The sequence below is a fragment of the Musa acuminata genome, chromosome BXJ1-9 (genome assembly GCF_036884655.1).
Source record: "Musa acuminata AAA Group cultivar baxijiao chromosome BXJ1-9, Cavendish_Baxijiao_AAA, whole genome shotgun sequence".
NCBI lineage: Eukaryota > Viridiplantae > Streptophyta > Magnoliopsida > Zingiberales > Musaceae > Musa > Musa acuminata.
In genome coordinates this window covers 33,877,504-33,897,639 of record NC_088335.1, presented here as the reverse complement: position 1 = coordinate 33,897,639, position 20,136 = coordinate 33,877,504, and the positions used below count along the sequence as shown (strand labels likewise).

Here is a 20,136-nt window from a genome sequence, read left to right as displayed (position 1 = left end):
ACCTCTTCTCTAATGATTAGAAAGCTGAAGAAAGTGGACTCTTAGCTCTTTTTACAATACTTTTACACACCAATACTCAAAGATTTTTTCACACTTTGTTATAGCCTTTGTTCTCCTTTCATATAGAAATGAGTTAGGTATTTATAGGCTCCAAAGGTTTCATAATTGGAGCCAAAAAGTATCTCTTCTTGGATTTTCAGGGTACTGGCAGTACCACCGCTATTATTGGGTGGTACCACCGCTATTATTGGGTGGTACCACCGCCAGGTACTCTGACATTGGGTGGTACCACCACCTAGTCTGGTGGTACTATAGCTTGACAAAGCCTCGGAGACTGTACTTTAGTGATACCACCACCTGACATGGTGGTACCATCGCCTTACAACATTAACTATCGGCGATACCACCACTTAGTCTAGGTGGTCCCACCGCCTAGACCACTTGGAAGGCTGAGCCTCAAGCGGTTCCACCGCCTACCTTGGGTGGTGCCACCGCTTGGCAAGGCTCCAAGTGGCCGAGTGGGCCTTCCATCCGACCCAACTCAGTCCTATTTTAGGTCAAGTTGGCCCCTAACTAAGTTAGTGGGATTACCTCTCAATCTTAACTCAATCTTGATTCAAACTATGATAATTAAGACATTAACTAAGCAATCTTTATCCAGTATGTCAATCATTCTTCCGGCGAAGTCTCAACAAATTTTTGGTGAACTTTTCGGCATGCTTTTGCCGAACTCCCAACGAACTCTTGGCGAGCTCCAATCGAACTCTCAACGAACATCCGATAAACTCTCGGTGAGCTTTTGACGAACTCCCGACGAGCTCTCAGCGAACTCCCGACGAACTCTCGGTGAGCTTCCGGCACATTGTTCGAATTTTTGACATCATCCGATCTTTGACTCCGACACAATATATACTTTATGCCTTATCCAATATCGTAGTTAATCCTGCAACACTTATCTCAACATATGGATTATATCATTTATCAATTGATTTCATCATCAAAATTCAAGATTCAACAATCACCCCCTTTTTTATGATGATAACCAATTGATGACGGAGTTACCCTTAACTCCCCCTATCTATATACCACATTGAGAAGAAAGCAAACTTGAATTCGAAAAGAATCGTAACCTTTGAATTCAAGTTAAACACTTTCGATCATAGTGATCAAATTGTAATATATCATATCAAAATTTTAATATGTTTGTGCATCATTATAGTTTCAAATTAAAACAAGAATAATTTCAAAACCTTGCATTTCATCCTTACTTCATACATGATACCAAAAATAAATCAATCATCACTATGGGCATGTTATACATGATACTCAAGCATACATCATTTTGGGCATAACATTCATGATGTTAAGACATTAAAATTTTTAAGCATTTATCACTTCATGCATTAAATCAACATTTTGATCATGATACCAAACATTCATCATTTTGCTCTGATACCATTTCTCCCCCTTTGTCATCAACAAAAAGGAGAATCATTCAACAATGCAAGTGTTTAAAAGCATGTCAAGTAAGTTTTACACTAATTTATCCAAGCTAGCAAAAATGAGAAGTTAAGTAAAAACTTTGCATGAAAAATGAGAAGCTAGCATTTTTGCTTAGGAGCTTTTTGGTTCTTATTAAGATGTGCAAGTTTCTTTCTTCCTTTGTCATAAAAAGATAAGAAGAAGAGGAAGAAAAGTAAGGGAGGAATTCATTCTCCACAAAAAAAATCAAGAACCAAATTCATGAAATGATTTGAACCAAGTGAAATTCATAATAAATGAGTTTCATTGAATCAAGCTTCTAGTTTAGTAAAGAGAAAGGATTCATTAAAAGGATCAAAATATCCATATAAAATCAAATCCCTATTCTTGCAAATGATCATCACATACTAAAAGTCCATGAATAAAAATTCTTAGAAGAGTGAGGAAGAATTCATGAGAAAGGAGCATCAAATAAAGGATCAAAAATCCATGAATAAAACTTCATAAATCAAATCCCTTTTCTTGTAAATAGAAGGAAGAAGAATTCAAAGGAATTAATTAAGTCATTAATCCAAAAATCCATGAATCAAGGCTCTTCTTTTGTAAATATAAAGACGATCTCGATTTAAAAAGAAAATTTAAGTTATGAAAAGTTGAGAAATCTGAAAAAGGAATTCATGCATTTGGAAGATTTAGCATGCCTAATTCTCTTCTAATGAAATCAAACTGTTCCTCAATCAATGGTTTTGTAAAAATATTTGCTAATTGATGCTTTGTATCAATAAAGCCTGAGAGATTCATGTCGAAGGATATCCTAGATAAGGTGAGTAGATTGTTTAGGTCCATTTATAGACTGAAGCAAGCTTCCCGAAGTTGGAACATAAGATTTGATGAGGTAATCAAATCTTATGACTTCGTTAAAAATGAATATTAACCTTGTGTGTACATGAAGGTAAGTGGGAGCGCTATCACCTTCTTGGTGTTATATGTGGATAACATTCTATTCATTGGGAATGATGTAGGAATACTCTCCATAATAAAGACTTGGTTATCTAGACACTTCTCCATGAAGGACTTAGAGGAAGCATCCTACATCTTGGGGATTCGGATCTATAGAGATAGATCTAAGAGGATACTTGGCTTGTCCCAATCCAAGTACATAGACATTATTATCAAAATGTTTGACAGAAAAATTCTAAGAGATGTCTCATACTGATGAGACATGGGATATCGCTTTCAAAGAATATATCCCCAAAGGCTCCTAAAGAAAGAGCGAATATGGATAAGATACCCTATGCCTTAGTAATAGGGTCTATCATGTATGTCATGCTATATACCAGGCCTGATATAGTGCATGCTCTGAGTGCCATGAGCTGGTATCAAGCAGATCCAGGCTTAAAGCACTAGAAAGCAATAAAGTATATCCTTAAGTACTTTAAAAGAAATAAGGATCTTTTATTGATATATGGAGGTAGTAGCCTTAGGGTTGAGGGCTATATGGACTCGAGTTTTCACTCCGATGTTAATTATAGTAAGTCAAATTCAGGGTATGTGTACACCCTGAATGGAAGAGTAATATGCTAGAAGATTTCCTAGCAGGATACTACTATTGACTTGACCATAGAGGTAGAGTACATTGCTGCAGCAAATGTAGCAAAGCAAGTGGTCTAGATAAAGAAGTTCATCACATATGTGTGAGTCATGTTGGGCAGCGAGGAGTTGATTCCCTTATATTACGACAACAATGGGGCAATCGTTCAAATGAGGGAACCCGGGTCTCAACATAAGTGTTCTAAGGAAGTTCCAACTTATTAAGGAGATCATGGCCCAAGGAGATGTAGCAATGGAAAGAGTTTCATTCGAAGATAATATCACAAATCCACTAACAAAGTCATTGTCTCATATTACCTTTGAGCGTCATAGGGGTCTGATGGGGATCAAACACATAGGTGATTAGCTTTATGTCAAGTGAGAGATTGCTGGTCATAGGAGCCCTGCAAGCCAATCACGTGAGTGATGACACATGTGACATAATACACATTCTTTTTTCTTATTACATAATTTGATATTTTATCACTTTATATTGTTTGTTGCATGAATATATATATATATATATATATATATATATATATATATATATATATATATATATATTGTGATGTTAATGGATTTGTGCAATGGGAATCAAATTATGATGAGATCACGAAAATGAGATACACTCATCTTTAAATATAAACCTTAAATAAATAGGTTACTCGAGAGGGACATCAAGATTGTTAGATCTTGGATTTTGATGATGAAATCAATTGGTGAATTAATGATCTAATTCATGTATTGAGATAAGTGATGCAAGACTAACTACGATCATGAAAAAGGTAAAACAATTAAAGAATAATCGAATGTTGGGCTAGAGTCAATGATCGGGTATTGGGCCAGATGAATCGGGGGATACACCAAAGGATCAGATGATGTAGTGAAAGCTCGTCGGAAGTTCACCGAAAGCTCACCGGAATATCGTTGGGAATTCACCAAAAGTTCACCAAAAGTTCATTTGAATAGTTGACATGCTGGACAACTTAGATTGCTTGTATCGTAATTGTTTTAGCCTTAACTATCATAGTTAGGACTTTCATTTGAGTTAGTTTTGGGAGAAATTCTACTCACTCAATTATGGGCCAACTTGGGCCAAAATAGGACTGAATTGGGCCGTTTAAATGGCCTATTCAACCACTTAGAGCCACATCAAGTGGTGGCATCGTCGAGACTAGGCGGTGGAACCGCTTGAGGCTAGACCTCCCAAGAAGTCTAGGTAGTGGTACCACCTAGATTGGGTGGTGGTACCACTAGTAGTTAATACTACTAGGTGGTGGTACCGCTAGAGCCCAATTTTCGAGGCTTTGCTAGGCGTTCATACCTACCACCCAAACTGAGCGGTGGTACCATCCAATGTTAGTCTACAAGCGATGGTACCATCCAATAATGGTGGTGGTACCACTAGTACCCCGAAAATTAGGGATGAGATACTTTTGACTCCATTTTTGAAGTCATTGGGACCTATAAATACTCCATTCTTTCCCATATGAAAGAGTACAAAAAGTATGAACAAAAGCCTTAAGATTTTGAGTTATAGAAGTGTTGAAAAAGTGCTAAGTGTGCTCCTCGTCCTTCTTTATCTTTGTGATCATTCTGAGAGGGATGTTAGACTTGTAAAGGTTGTCTCCTAAACCTGTGAAAATGAGAAAGAGTTGTAAGAAGATAGTTGGTCTTCGCCCATTGAAGGAAGACCATTAGTAGACGTCGGTGGCCTCAATGAAGGAGGAATCAGGAGTGGACGTAGGTCACGATGACCGAACCACTATAAAATTGGTGTGTCTTCTATTTTTTGCCTTTTTCCTTTATATTGCTTACTGATTTGGTTGCTCACTTTACTTCACACTTTTTTTAAGTTCAAATGCATTTCTGATATGATTTTATCGAAACGATTTTTCTAAATACACAAAATTTTTATGTAAGCACTAATTCACCCCCCCTCTGAGTGTCGATTTCGATCCTAACAGAGATAACCGGATAGACTAGTGTACTATATACCCATCCATATAATGGAGGTAGCTAGTCTCATAGCTACTCGTGTAGAGACACTAGGGATACAATGTAGGTGCTCATTGGAGAATGAGTTCACTAATTGAGCCGCTCACGGAACATTGGATGATTGATGATCCCTTATTATTAGATAACGATTCTGTTATCTCAATGGTGTATCTGATCCTTAGACTTGAGACACCAAGGATGTTTTGTATAAGTACTCCACTCTTTGATACTGGACTTATAAGCCTAGAAGTTTCAGATCTAATACAGTCGGTCATCGGGAGTGGTAGCCAACCTTACGAAAGCTATTGAATGTTGATAGAGGATCATCCACTCTTAGTATCATGAGAGGAATATCTCATATGTTCTCGCTTAGACAAATCCCTGGCCAGGGTCATTCAGATTGAGAGAGAAAAAGTTCTTCGGGAGAATCTAATTGGAGCGAGACTCGACTAGAAACCGTATGGGCCTGATAGCATCATGCCTGGTATACGGTCTTTGGGGTATTAGATAGATAAGGGACTATAGATATATAGTAACTAAGGACAGATAGGTCCAATGGATTGGATTCCTCTATATCGTCTATGAACTATGTCGTAGTGGCCAGGTTCGCCCGCAATCAATGAGTCGAGTGAATTATTATAGATATAATAATTCATTGAGATAGAAGAATTTTTTATAACTATAACTCATAGTCAGCTTGATATTGGGCCTAGAGGGTCACACACATATGGTAGGTGTGGCGACAAGTAAAGGTTTAGATATGAGATATCCATTGGAGCCCCTATCTTACTGGATATCCAATAAACCCCTGAATTATTAGATCATATGGATGAGATCCAATAAGAGCCAATGAGAGATCATTAGGTAGAGATCCACTAATCTTAGTAGCATATGTAGTTAGATAGGGATCTAGTATCCAATATGGTAGGATCCATTAAGGTAAGTTGATATGGGGCCTCTATAAATAGGAGTGAACCAAAGGATCATGGGCTAGGTTCTTTTTGGCTGCCTCCTCCTATTCTCTTCTCTCCCTCTCCTCATACTACAGCCCCTATTTGGGCCGTATACATAGCAAGAAGGGGCAGCCCCTTCTTGATTATGTGGTGCGCACGAGGAAGATATTTGGGTAGCAATATGAGTAGCGTCTTCGCAACCCCTGTCATATGGATCACCGCTAGAGAGGATGACAATTGACCTCATTCATCCTTTCTCACCAATCTACAGGTTTTCAGGGACATACGATCTCCCTATGTAATGCATCTTTCTTATACACGTAGTTTTTTGGTTTTGCGGGTTTTTATGCACCAATCTTTGCACGGCGATAAAACATTTTTTTTCTGTAGGAATTCTAGGATTTTGTTTTGTGTTCTTTTACTGCGCATGTGATGTTACCCTAGATTTCCCAACAAAAACTATCACTTTATGATTGTAGATCGCCTTACAAAATATGCTCATTTTTATGCTAGACGACATATGTTGCAAGTGTTTCTCGCTTTTTTGTTGAGAATATAACGAAGTTGCATAGAATTTCACGTTCCATTGTTAGTGATCGAGATAAAGTTTTTACTAGCGAAAGATCTCTTTCACTTGTAGGGTACCCAGTTCAATATGAGTTTTGCTTATCACCCACAAACAGATGGGTAGATTGAAGTAGTAAATAGATGTCTAGAAAACTATCTCAAATGTTTTACCAGTGATAAACCAAAGGAGTGGATGAAATAGCTTCATTGGGCAAAATGATGGTACAATACCCCCAAAGGGTCCAACATGGTCATGATCGACAAATGCAAGTTACAAACATAAACTTCACAAGCTCTGAACGTTTATGCAATAAAGGGTCCAAGGTGATCTACCACGGTAAAAAATCCTCACAAATGCCCACATGACATTGTTGCAGAATAAGATAATGAACTAGTCCTAGATATTATCCTAAATGCTCATATAGTCATATGCCACCCGAGTAGCTCTTGAGTGTTATACTAGCTGACACTCTGCATTATTCTACGAAGTTCGAAAACCCCAAAATGGCCTATCTAGATGGCTTGTTTTTAGGTAGTTTTGCATCTACACGGTGACTACATACAACATGTGTTTACAAGCCTGAAACGACCATAAAAGCCAACCAAACTGAAGATGATAAACCTACTATAAGCCCTTTACATGTTGTGCACAGCATGAACAAAACTGAAAGATATAAACATACATGAGCATTACATCAAATATCTTATTTATAGCTTTATTCGTGACATCACGATGGAGATGATCACGAGTGAGAACATAACGAAGGCTCAAAGCAATATGTGAATGTTTGGGTCGGCCAACTAGTCAGCCAGCCCAACTCCATCCAAAATTGATGGAATCATGAAGGCGGACAACACTCTAGCATTGGCAAGTGGGCTCCGACAATTATAAATCATCCTTAACCGAATTTTTTTATTTTTTTATTTTTTATTCTTTTAAAGGCAAGTGACGAATTAGAATTCGAGTTCAGAAACTTATGATAAACTATCAAGATTTTCTTATCAGCTAAGATAAATATTGGTACTATACGAGTATAGGATGACTGGGGTATCGACTCGGGTTACATTTGTTTTTTTTTTAACTGAAAAATAATCTATATATTGTTAAAAAAAAAAAGTAAAGTCAAATAATATTATATTAAATTTAATTTATAATTAATTTAAGATTAATTCACTTTTGGAAGTTGCCGAGAAGAGGAACCTTTGGTGCAATCAAACACTAATATATATTCAATCGTTTTGTATATTCCGCAAGGCGTTTCTTCATGTTTATTTGAATTTGAGAGGTGTCCGAGAAGTGGCGTTAAAATGCCGAATGAAGGAGTTTTATGTTCTTTTGAAGCTTATGATTGTATTTTTCACTAATTACACAGCATGAAAAGTTAAAATTATATTAAATTTGACCTTTTTTGGTTTAGCCCCTCATTCCATGGATTTCGAGCCTAAAAATTCTTTCTATATGTTTGTATGAAGTTTAGAATGCATTTTTATGAATTATTTTTAAGTTATATTAATTTTAAATATAGGGTTAGAAATCAATTCATAAAGTGGACAGTAAATTCTTTCCTGGTAGTTGTGAAGGAAAATACTACTACGTCTTGCTCATTAAGATCAGGTATACCAATTGATTTGTACAAGAGTTACAGGTTTCTAATAACAAAAAGCTGTCGTAAATTAACACAAACATGGAATATAAAAAATTTTGCGTTACAATCGACAAACTTTGGAATTGGAGTCATCCCGGATTACACAGCAGAGGTTGATTGCTGATTTGTCATGCCAAACAAATTGTCAAATAACTTTGGGGCCATGGACGGAAGAAGCATTGGCACCGGAGCCATGAAATTGACAATCTTTTCATGTACATGATACCTGAAATAGAAATCATCAGCAGAAACTAACAAGAAAGATATCTAAGAAAACCAAGATTACTAGTTACCTTATTTTCCGACTCTTAGAAGCACGACGGTCAACGACCTTTCGTTTCTTAGGCTGTAACTTTCTCATAGCATAAAAAGCCGTCTCTGGAAATGATTTGGGAAAAAGAAGGGTGTGACAAAAAAGAGTCAATACTATCCTAGCATAAAAATGCTTTCCAAAGGTCTAAATCTAAATACAAAGAATATACATTTCACAGGTGAAGAGAATGGTCTATAAATAGGTATCAGTTGACATATTAAATACAGAACTACTAACCAGATGATGTAAGATTAGACTCCAAAAATTCTTTCAGAAGTTGTGAATAGAATTCAGAGTCATCAAGTAGTTCTGGATCGCCATCCATGCTTCCATCTTGAACGTTGCCCTAAGTAAATAATTTAACACATTAGCATGATGAGGTGTGGATTCCGCAAACATTCAAGAATTTTGGCAAAGCAAATCCTATTTGTAGTTTAAATAAATTGCTAAATATCTGAAACAAAAGATATCATGAACAGTAAATCTTGAAAATTACAGATTGCAATTTTCCAGCATAAAAACCTAAGCGAATCAAGGGCCTACTGAAGTCAATTAACTTTGTTTATTTATGTTCCATTTTAGGTGCATCAATCCTAGAACAGTTCTTTTCTGTTACTGGTAACATACCCGACAGATTCAATGAACAAGGAAATCAACAAATCAAGATGTCATCTAAGTCTGAACAACAAAACGAATGCATTGACATAGATAGGATAAGTTTAAAACCTCTTCCTTTATTGTCTCAGATTCAGACACCTCAGGTACCTGAATAACAGAGCATCCAGATTAGAACCATTTTTATAATTTCCCATATTGAATATACAGACTTGTCCCAGCCCACTTTGTTAGATGTAGAAACTTACTTTTCCAAATATGCCAACAGAAGATCTACTTAATTGCATCCTCCTAATCATTCTGCTTGGATCTCTCATGTAACCAGCTACTTGTTCACTAATGTTCTGCAGTCACAGATGGCAAAAGAACATAGTGAGGAAAGAGAAAAAGTGAACTTAAATTCAAAGAAAATGTTCTTTAAAGAAAGTCAAAAACGTTCCTAGTGTCTCAACATCACCTGATTAAATGCCTGCAATTTGCCTCTAAATGCAGCAGCACCACTTGTGACTTGTGTCTTTCGATGCCATTTGTCTATTGAGCCATTTCTAAATGGTGCTATTCTGAAACAAAAATAATAGTGAATTCAGTAAACTTTATACAAATGCAAGGTCAAATTAACACAAAGTTATGAACAACGGAAGCATGATACTGTAACTATGATAATTAGACAGAAAATATATTCTATTGGACTTAAATGCAATAATTTGTTTCTAAAACACACATCACACTATAAACTGTGGCATTCACAAGATCACAAAACATTTACATCAGCAAAACCAAATGCTAAAGATACTTCCCACACACAAAAATTAGGAACATCCTAAAATTAAGAAAACAAGTATCCGACTAGATAAGACTCAATAACAACAGTTTTCCAGCACTAACCAGACAATGGTTCCGTAAAACTGAGAAAAGAGTGCAACTTCTTAAACCCCATAATTTGTTGAAATCCATTTGTCATTTCTGGGTATCCAGAACAAACAGTTATCTTAAATAATCCATATACAGCTGCCAGTCTAGACTTGCAAATCAGGGACGTTGTTCGGAATCTAATCAATGAATGTTCTACCATAAGATCGCACTATGTGGGTCCATAATCCAATATATTGATCTTTTCCCACTACTGGTAGCTGACAAGGGAAATAGTAATCATACTAAGAGCCACCAAATCTTTCAACTACCACTAATGAAGTTCTCTTATAGCTTCCTCTCTCTATCTGTGTCCTCTCCTCCTGCTACCAAGTCTAATTGACTTCTTACACTTTGTTGATATATATTTATAGGTCCTTTTTGAACATGCCTGTACCATCTTAAATGATTTTACCACATTTCATCCTTGACCAAAAATATCCCCAACTGTTCACCAATATAAATATTTCGCATGCATCTTTTATGTTAAACCCCACATTTCACTTCAACATTTTAATGTCTCCAAAGTTAGCTTTTTATATTCTTTCCTTGAATACCAAACATTATGCAAGATTCAGATAATCTAACTATCTCAAAAAATTTCTTTTGATTTATGGCACACAATACAATCACTAAATGCCTCTAATGCTCTTCTCCACTTCAATCATTATGATTCAACTAAATGAACAATTCATTAATCATTTTCTTATGTTCAACCAAAGAAGGCCAAAATAACAAAGACCTTCACCTCTTGGGATTATTTGCACCATTACACTAACTGTAATTTAGATTTGTCTCAGATATTGCCAAAGCAACACTTAACCTACTCGATACTAAATACCAATCCTACTTAATTGGAAACTTTCTTTTCTAAAATTTCTGTCACCATAACATAGATTTATAATGAATCCTAACTAGATTTTTATCAGTGAAAAAAAATATTATTTGCACTATTACACTAACTGTAATTTAGATTTGTCTCAGATATTGCCAAAGCAACACTTAACCTGCTCGATACTAAATACTAATCCTTCTTAATTGGAAACTTCCTTTTCTAAAATTTCTGTCACCATTACATAGATTTATAATGAATCCTAACTAGATTTTTATCAGTGAAAAAAATATTATTAGATGCACTATGAAATCAATCTTAATTGTGCTTAGTAAAATCCACCCTTTACTAATAATAGAAAGATACGAACTTAAAGTTGGTCATTCATGCTAATGAAAGGAAACTCATTGGACATACCAATTACTCTAACACAGTAACAACTCCATACATATCTTTTATAAGGTCAGTCATATTATATCTCATGAACTCTAATGAACTTGTGGTAAGTGAACATGAACCATATGCAAGTCTTTCCTCTTTCTTATTTATATTTCCGTTGTCTTAATACAGAAATAGCATAATGGTCGATCATGCATAAAGCCAAACAATTTTTTTAAAATAATCGTCTTATATCTCAATCTTCACTATACCCACTTTCAAAATTTCATACTACAACTTATTAGCTTAATTGCCCCATGACTTGAGCATCATTAAATATCTCATTTGTGTATGTTATTTGTTGGTTATATTATCTTACTCGATGATTTAAAAAGCGCTAGGTGCCAAAAGACATTAAGGTCCCAAAACACCCAAAGAGCTAAGCACTCGCCCAAGCAAAGCAAGACGCTCTGAAATATTAAAATATAAAAAATATATAACATAATTTAAATATATAACTATTGAAATAAAAATATGATATTAAAATAAAAATATACTATTAACAGTATATTACTTATTGTTAACAAAGGGAGAAAAGAATGTTAACAATAACAGAGAGGGATTAAAGAGTCACTGACAGTAGAAACCAACGGAAAGTGGCAACAACAACAGTGAGAAGCTGGCAACAGCAACAGTAAGACAGCTGCAGCAGCACTGCGAACGGCAGCAACAGTAGCGGTGGAAGCTACAAACAACAGAAGCAACAATGACGGAAGCTGCGGACAACAGCAATGGTAGCGGCGAAAGCAGCAGACAGCAGCAGCAACAACGACAGAAGCTGCAAACAGTAGCAGTGGCAGCGATAGCAACGGAAGCTCCAAAGGGCGTCCATCGGTGGTGAAGGAACCTGCGGCCCTCTCCCTCGATAGTGGAAGGAACTGCACACGGAGCGACAATGGAAGAAAGCTACGAGCTCTTGCTAGGTCGTCGAACTCGTTCGTCGACGACAAATGAAGGCTCAGTTCGCCGTGTTTGTGGCGGAGGCAACGGAAGAAAGCATCGACGATGGAGGCAAAAGCACTGCTAGGGTTGGCTCGGGATCGTGCAAGCATGAAGAGTGGCTTTTGAGGGTAAGAAACTACGTTATTAAACCAAACTAGACTTAAAAGTTCAATTCGATTCACTTATTTGAACCAAGCGCTCGCCCGAAGCACCCGGTGCCTCGGTTCAGGCAAGCGCCCAGGCGACGTCTCATTGAAGCTTGCCACCTGGTCCACACAAACGAGGCGCTCGGGCGAGCTCATTGAAGCGTGCCACTTGGTCCACAAACGAGGCGCTCGGGCGAGGTGGGCCTCACCTCGCCCGAGCGCCTATTTAAATCACTGGTCTTACTTGATGAGAGTCTAAGTGGAATTAATTATAAACTTTAACTATGGAGACAATCCTTATCCATATGCATTCGGTAATAAACAAACTTATTAGTTACATATAGATATTATTTTAGTTGATAAGAATATAAATAAAATTATTTCTTAATTTAAATTATAGAAATAATACTTGAAAATTAAAGGTTTTAACACTGTGAGTAGAAATGAGGATATATTTAAGTTGGATGAATCCATTATTTAACAAGATGAAGATATTGATAAAGATGTTTCTTGTAAAGTAAAAACTCGATGATTAAAGTGAAGAGGAGCGTCATGAATTTTGTATGATCACTGAACACCTTTAGATTAAAAGAAAAATCTTACGAGATAATTGTTAGTTCAATAATGTTTAGGAATTTGAATGTTGGACAATTAAGAGAAAATACATATACAAGTTATCGACAATATGAGAATATTAAGATGAATGTGTGGAGATACTATAAAAAATTAAAAAAATATTTACATTCCTGTAAAAGACTTGGGTGTACCTTCATTAAAAAATAAAATAACAAAAAATTATTTAAGATAATATGAACATGAGCTAAGAAGGTCATGATTTGAAGAGGTGAGGCAATTAGTATTAGTGGTATGAGATGTTGAAACCTAAGACCTTACAAATAACTATAAATATAGATCTAAATGCTTCTAATTTAAATAAAGATATTGCTTCTCATAATATAATCAACCCTAAATAGTTGTGGGCATTACAATTTGTTGTTGTGCCCCATTGTAGTAATTTCTTTTCGAACTTTACTACAAGCCACCAAGTCTCCCTTAATGCAACAATCTTATATTTTGTTTCTTCGAGAACCATACTTGCCACTATATTAATCTAAGTGGTTATCAGAGTGTACCTCATATTAATATGGTTGCCTTTAAGTTCGCCTCCTTAGTTATCCATTCTATTATACAAGGATTATATTCTAACATTTTAAATCCGTTGCCCCTTAGCCTCCTTGGTTATCCTCCCCCTTCCTATCCGTCCACCGCCCCTTCCTGTTCTCCGTCTTTTAATACCTTCCCAAAACACCGGTATATACCGATGTACCAACACATGGTACACTAGCACTGATTGGCATATACCGATCCAACCGAATCATTGAAACAGGTCCGGTACCTGAATCGACAATCCTTGATTGAAGCCTTGATGGTTTCCAGCTCATTCCAAGGATAAACATTTTAATATATATACACAAGGTCCCAAACCAAGCACTTCTTTGTTAAACATGTCACATTCAAATTAGCAAAAGTTAAAAGTCATTTTATATTGTATACTTAATGACTCGACACAACCAAACTATAAAAACTTCTACACCAATCTGAATACTCACTAATATCATCTGAGTACTCATCACTAATATTTCAAATTTCTTTCCCAAACCACACCTAAATCCAAAAGTCTTTCATCTAAGCTAAAAAATTATCTGCAGAAAATTACACTGAATCTAGCAAGTAATTTTTTTGCTACTTAAGAGCAAGACTAGGTCAATTGTAAAATATGTCCTGTTAAATGACATTTTAACAACATACCTAGAATGCATATCAATTATTTGCAGCCACTCGTCATCATTATCTTCCTTCACCTTGCCAAAGGAATCCTCACTCTTAGAAGACTCTTTGTTGTTTCCTTCATTAATTAAAGCATATCAACATCAAGTAATGGTGTAACAATTCTGAAAATTTCAAACTACTAGTCATGAGAAGCATGCAAACAAAGACAGGAGCACACATGTGAATGGAAATGCAGAAAAAGGATAAAATATTCAAAGACTAACTACAAAAATGAAATGTCATAAATGGGAATAGAAGACGAGAGTTCAAGCTACAGTTTGTCAGACAACCATAGATTACAAGGATACCATGATGAAATAGATAACTAATGTTTTCTATAATTGTGGTTTTAGTCCAAAATATAAAGGACCTATGAAAGGCATCAAATCTTCTCAACACAGCAATGGTAAAATGTAATACGTAGATTTCATAAATTAATTGCAATAGGTGGTCTTGAATATTGTGATTGGCACAAAAGAACCCAGAATTCAAACCATGAGTTTAAGTTGAAAAGGCAATTAAAGGACTCTGAGAGATTGTCTACTCTTGAACTACTAGCACATAGTCCATAGGAATGATGGAGATCGTCAGGCTTTGAAATTCACTGAGGCCTCCAAATAGGCCCATGTCAGCTAAGGTTGTCTTGAACACTTATTGTTTTACTGCTAGACATTTACAGGAATGGCAGATTTTACCTAATTCTGCTATCAATACCATGTTCAATACCTTCTAGATAAAGAGCAGATTAATGTTTTCAGGCCATGGTATATATGTACCTGGCATAGCTCTCATTCACCTTTAATTTTTAGTTATGCTACCACATAAGTCCTCAACTTCCCGTGAATGGCCCATATGCAGCTACCACAGTACAGCTAAAGCAAGTAATATGTGACTAATTAAAGAAAAATCACTGATAAATGTCATAAAGACATAATCAGCAGTTCAGATATGCATTACAACATTTTCTATGCAGAAGATAATGTTTCCAATTTCTATATGACTTTACTCAAAAAAAAATTGTGAAGAAGTGGAAAAGTTGCTATTGATGCAATCTTAATGAAGGGTGTGTTACATGACAAGATCCAACAAGAAGCATAAGTATCTATCTACATTGTATTACAAACCATACCAGTTAAACCCTGAAGAATATAAGGGTTCTTCTCAAGTAAAGCCTGAAAATACAATAGACAACAAATAAAGAATGAAATACAAGGTACAAAAGTCACAACAAAATATAATAAAAAAACTTTCATGAAAAGCACCACTATACCTCCTGCAACTCCAATATACTACCTAATGTCCGCTTAGAAGAATCTATAAGGTCTGTGTATGCTTGATCAACATCTTCATCTGAATTGCAAAATAAGGACCTTACAGGTTCCTGATGGGTGCATCACATTGTAATTACAAGCATATTATAAATTTGTAGCTCATTACATATATTTGAATGTCAACTGACCAATTATCAATTATCAATTATCAAATATGTTCCTTTAAGGTGGCATACCTGTGGAAGTTTGTTTGCGGCTGAGAATGTCTTTTGTAGTAAGAATCTCAACTCCAAAGTCTTGTCCCAAAGCACCTTCAGATGAAAATCATGGAGAGAATTAACTTATCAAATTTATCACAAAATCGACAGAAATGTTGATTCAAAAAATGTCAATTGAAATATGTAATAAATCATGAGAAAACCAAACAAGATGATCTTTCCACCAATAATCTGAGAACCAGTGAAACTTATATAGCACTTATGAGCTCTACTGATTCTAAGAAAACAATTATGAGTTCTTTAGACTCTTACAAATAATCATAAAGAAAATAGCTAAAACAACTGCATTGGTTGCAAAGTCATATTTAACTTCCAGATGATTATAAGAATGATCTAAAATCAATATTAAGAAACAAATCTAATGTATTTAAAAATCTTTTATTAAGTAGAGCATAGTCCAATAGAATAAATTGAATAAAAAAAGGTATTCCTTTCCATGTTCAGACAAACATGATACTGTGAAGCAGGACCGAAGGAGATACATTCCAGTAGTCAATTAGTACCTTCTGGTTCTTTACTGCTCGACCCTTTACAGCATTTTCATCTTTTTGATGCTTCAAATTATTCAAAAGATTCCTACATTATGATGAGAGAGAGAGAACAATTATATAGAAACAAAGCAGATCAGCACCATTGTTTGGTTGAGACGAGATATATTGTATCATCCAAATAAGAAGATTGGACAAAGAATAAAATATACTTGTAGACAAACAAAAATATCAAAGAAAAACAAAATGGGTATCAAATAAAATTGTAAACTAAGGAGACACCTATAAGAAATTCTAAGAACTACAATATTAGCGACACAGAGAAAACAAGAAGTCAGAAAAAAACTAACTTCCGCCTTATAAACTGGCATTACTTCAGTGATTATAAATTTCCATGTTTAAAAGAGAAAATCACCTTGCTGGCAAACTTATCAGATTTCAAAATAACTGGACATGTATAATAATAGGACTAATTGTCAAAAACTAAGAGGAAACCTATAAAAAGGCCAATCAACAACTATCTTATTGGATAATAGGACAAATGAGAGCATCACTATTTGATTCTCATATATCACTCTTTTGTTTTTGTCTAGACAATGTATTAATTCCATTATTATACATCACAGTTCACTATTGATGTTGTAGTAGATTGTGAAAGATTATGCTATGCTTTCATATTTTGATACTTCAAAATATTATGGAGTCTCAATGACCATATTATATTGTGATATCTTGATAATGCATAGTTTTCATGAAAATTTAGACAACTCCAATTAAATAACAGATGTTTGAAAAAAAAAATTATTTGACATATTTTCATATTATAAATTGTGATTTTAAATAAATGGTTCACTTTCTGCATCATAACATCTTCCATCCACTATTCACCATGATCTATCACTACATGCGTATTACAAGCAATTTACAACTAAAAATTAAGTTGATGTCTAATCCAAGAGAAAGGTAAAACCAACATAACAATAACTTCTACTACTCAAAAAATAGTCAAGTTAGAATTATGACTAAGTTACCTATCAAAAGTTTCCATTGACACATCTTGGTGGTTACCAAATTGTTGTGGTTGATAGGTATCAGGTGTGAGTTTGTCTAAGAGCATGTTATACACAGTTTAATGTAATAGAAAGAAATTGGTTCTTTTTTGCAACAATCACCTGTTAAGAGATGATTGTACTCAAGGGTGTCCAAAAATCATCTTCTTAACTATATATGGCTTGGAGAAATTCAAGCTCAGCAAATGAATGTCAATGTGGTGCTCATATAAACTCCAAGATGGGGATGTTATAACTCTGCCCAAGTAGCTCACTAACATCCTTTTGATCAAGACAATGCAATCATCCAAATATGTTCTATTGTCTTTTTTTCTTTGGAAAATAGAAGAAATAAGTAAACTAGAAGTGGTCAATCATGGTGGCTATTCAACAATAAACATGGAACTCATTCCCAAATCAGAAGGCAATTTCAGGACATGGGCATTCATACTAGTTTCATTTATGTAACTAAGCAGCCTTACATTCCTAGCACATCCAAGAGGCCTCCTTAATACATTTCAACTCGAATATCACCATTGTCATGTCACTCTTACAATTCATTGAAAATCTGAAACAAACTCATGTTTTCATTGTTCAAAATGATTTTCACACACTATATTCTAATCTTAGCATATAACATTGTAATACTAATGCTCAAATGAATTTGCTGACTCGGTCTCATCAGCATATCACATATACCTGTGCAGTGTTAGAAACCTATATTTTACATTACAAACTAGCATTTCTCTAGCAAAGTATTACAATCACTGTGCAAAGTCATTTAGTCCTTTCATTTAACACAAAAGATAAACATCTTCAGGCATCCAAACAATCTAAAAAAATCCAGACATAATGAGTAAAGAAAGGATCTTCCTAATTGTGGGACTCGGTTCTTCCTAATTTTTTTCTAACTTATCAATTACTACAAATTTTGAGGACTAAGATTAAAGAAAAAAAGGTAGTATTAAAATATAATTTTCAACAAAATCACGGTGATTAATTATCTAAGTTCGTTATACATGATTGAATGACAAATACATGAAGCATCAAAGTGTGTGGTTCCATAGTATATGCATCAAACTGCTTCCTTAGTAAATAGACAATAAAACATGCCCAAAAGCACTTCTATCCTGCTCATTCCCCCTTACTGAAGCTAGAATCTACCTTATTCTCCAGCTTGAAATATTTTGTGTTTTATCATCGAACTTTTAAGTAAACATATCAGCATCTACATCTAGACCATATTATTCATTTCAATCTTATTTTGGTACTTGTTTACAACAATATCATCATATGTCCCATCTACAAAGCATGATCATTGCTGTCAATCTGTAATTTTTGGCAGCAGCATAGCAACCTTCAGTTTAAATAAACATTTCTAACCATACCAAAAAATTTGGCACAATCCATTGAGTTTGATGAACATGTATAATCAATTTACAGTATCCAAGGTAGAAAACAGATTAATGTGCCTAGTTTACAAAGCAAGCATTGCAAATACTTTTTCCATCAAAATCGCTGATAAAGTTTTCTAAAGAAAAAGCTTTAAATGGGCATGTAATGCAAAACTATCCACTCACTTATCTAAATAACCCACATAGCAATCAAGTTATACTTACTGCTCCTCACTGCGAAGATTTTGGTATTGTTGCTCAAGTTCATCCATCTCTGCATCTATTTGCCTCCCATTTTGCTCAGCATCGCTTCCTTCAATTTCATCCTCATCCTCCTCCTAGGCCATAATTCAAAATATTCTTAAAAATCAAGCTAGAACAAATAGGAAACGAAAATCATTCCTTTAATTATTAGAACCAAGATTACCATTTCACTTTCTTGAAGGCTTTCTCCCTCTGATACACTATCGTCCTCATCAGCAAAATCTTTTCTCTTTCTCTTGGAAACAAATTGCATCCCACTTTCAGAATCATTCTCGTTTTCTGCAGTATGTTGACTCTCAATATCAACACGTTTAGATGGCTTAGGAGCTGCTCCCATTATGAATTTGAGAATTTAGGTCAATCTAGAGTAACAAAACAAAAAGAAAAGAAAATTATCGTAGTTAATAATTATCAAGTTGGTATTCATCGGTATTCTGAAACCAAATTAAGCAATTATAGTCAGACTATAGGGATAGAACTATAAACACATAGAAAGTACAACGAAAAGATATGATATTTTTAAGATATCAAAACATATTAAGCAGAATCCTTAAATTGCTAAACATGAAAATTTAACTTCAATAAATAATTGCAAACATAGACTACGGCATTTACGTGTACAGTACTCAAAGGGATTGCCTGAGTTGGACTGGAACCGGCCAAGTAATCCAATTTATCATTGAGAAACGGACATCTAACTCGCTTTTCTACCAAGGATCGTATGATTGGATTGTAGACAATGGGAGGAGAAGAGACGAGAGGGAAGGAGAGGCGAGGAGAAGAAAGGAAAGAGAGGAGACGGGAGGAGACGGAAAGAGAGACGAAAGAGAGGGGAGAAGAAGAGAACGAGAAAAGAACGGTACCAGCGACAGGAGGCGGTTTGGCCTACGACAGCGGCCGCGGGAGGTAGCGGCTTGCGGCAACGGCCGAGAGGAGGTGGCTTGGCCAGCGATGTTGGCAGCGGCAGCGGCAGCGAAAAAGCTAGGGCATGGTCGTCGCTGATCCCTTGGCTTCCCCAGCACGCGCCGCCTCCGCTACTTGGTTCTGTTCCCCTCTTTTAAAGGAAACCGAATCGACAGACAATACGAATTCAACTCGCGACTCATCCCGCGTCCATTAGATTTACGTTTC

At 35.5% G+C, this 20,136-nt stretch overlaps 1 protein-coding gene across 1 annotated transcript; it reads right to left on the bottom strand.

Moving 5' to 3' along the window:
- Nucleotides 1-8,163: 8,163 nt before the first annotated feature.
- LOC135593449 (uncharacterized) lies at nucleotides 8,164-20,010 on the bottom strand. Its single transcript, XM_065083505.1, has 14 exons — nucleotides 19,869-20,010; nucleotides 19,169-19,367; nucleotides 18,967-19,079; nucleotides 16,314-16,386; nucleotides 15,769-15,843; nucleotides 15,532-15,642; nucleotides 15,391-15,433; nucleotides 14,241-14,337; nucleotides 9,622-9,724; nucleotides 9,413-9,508; nucleotides 9,276-9,314; nucleotides 8,787-8,895; nucleotides 8,530-8,614; nucleotides 8,164-8,462 (listed from the first exon to the last, which is right to left on the bottom strand). The coding sequence occupies exons 2-14, from the start codon at nucleotides 19,340-19,342 to the stop codon at nucleotides 8,336-8,338; spliced, it is 1,245 nt and encodes a 414-aa protein (XP_064939577.1). The 5' UTR covers nucleotides 19,343-19,367; nucleotides 19,869-20,010; the 3' UTR covers nucleotides 8,164-8,335.
- Between the last annotated feature and the right edge of the window lie 126 nt (nucleotides 20,011-20,136).

Excerpts from the sequence above, each read along its gene's own strand:
- LOC135593449 (XM_065083505.1), bottom strand. The coding sequence starts at position 19,342 with ATGGGAGCAGCTCCTAAGCCATCTAAACGTGTTGATATTGAGAGTCAA. Across the intron at positions 8,896-9,275 it reads CTGAGACAATAAAGGAAGAG|GGCAACGTTCAAGATGGAAG; the intron begins GTTTTAAACTTA and ends TTATTTACTTAG. Across the intron at positions 8,463-8,529 it reads TCTAAGAGTCGGAAAATAAG|GTATCATGTACATGAAAAGA; the intron begins GTAACTAGTAAT and ends TTTCTATTTCAG.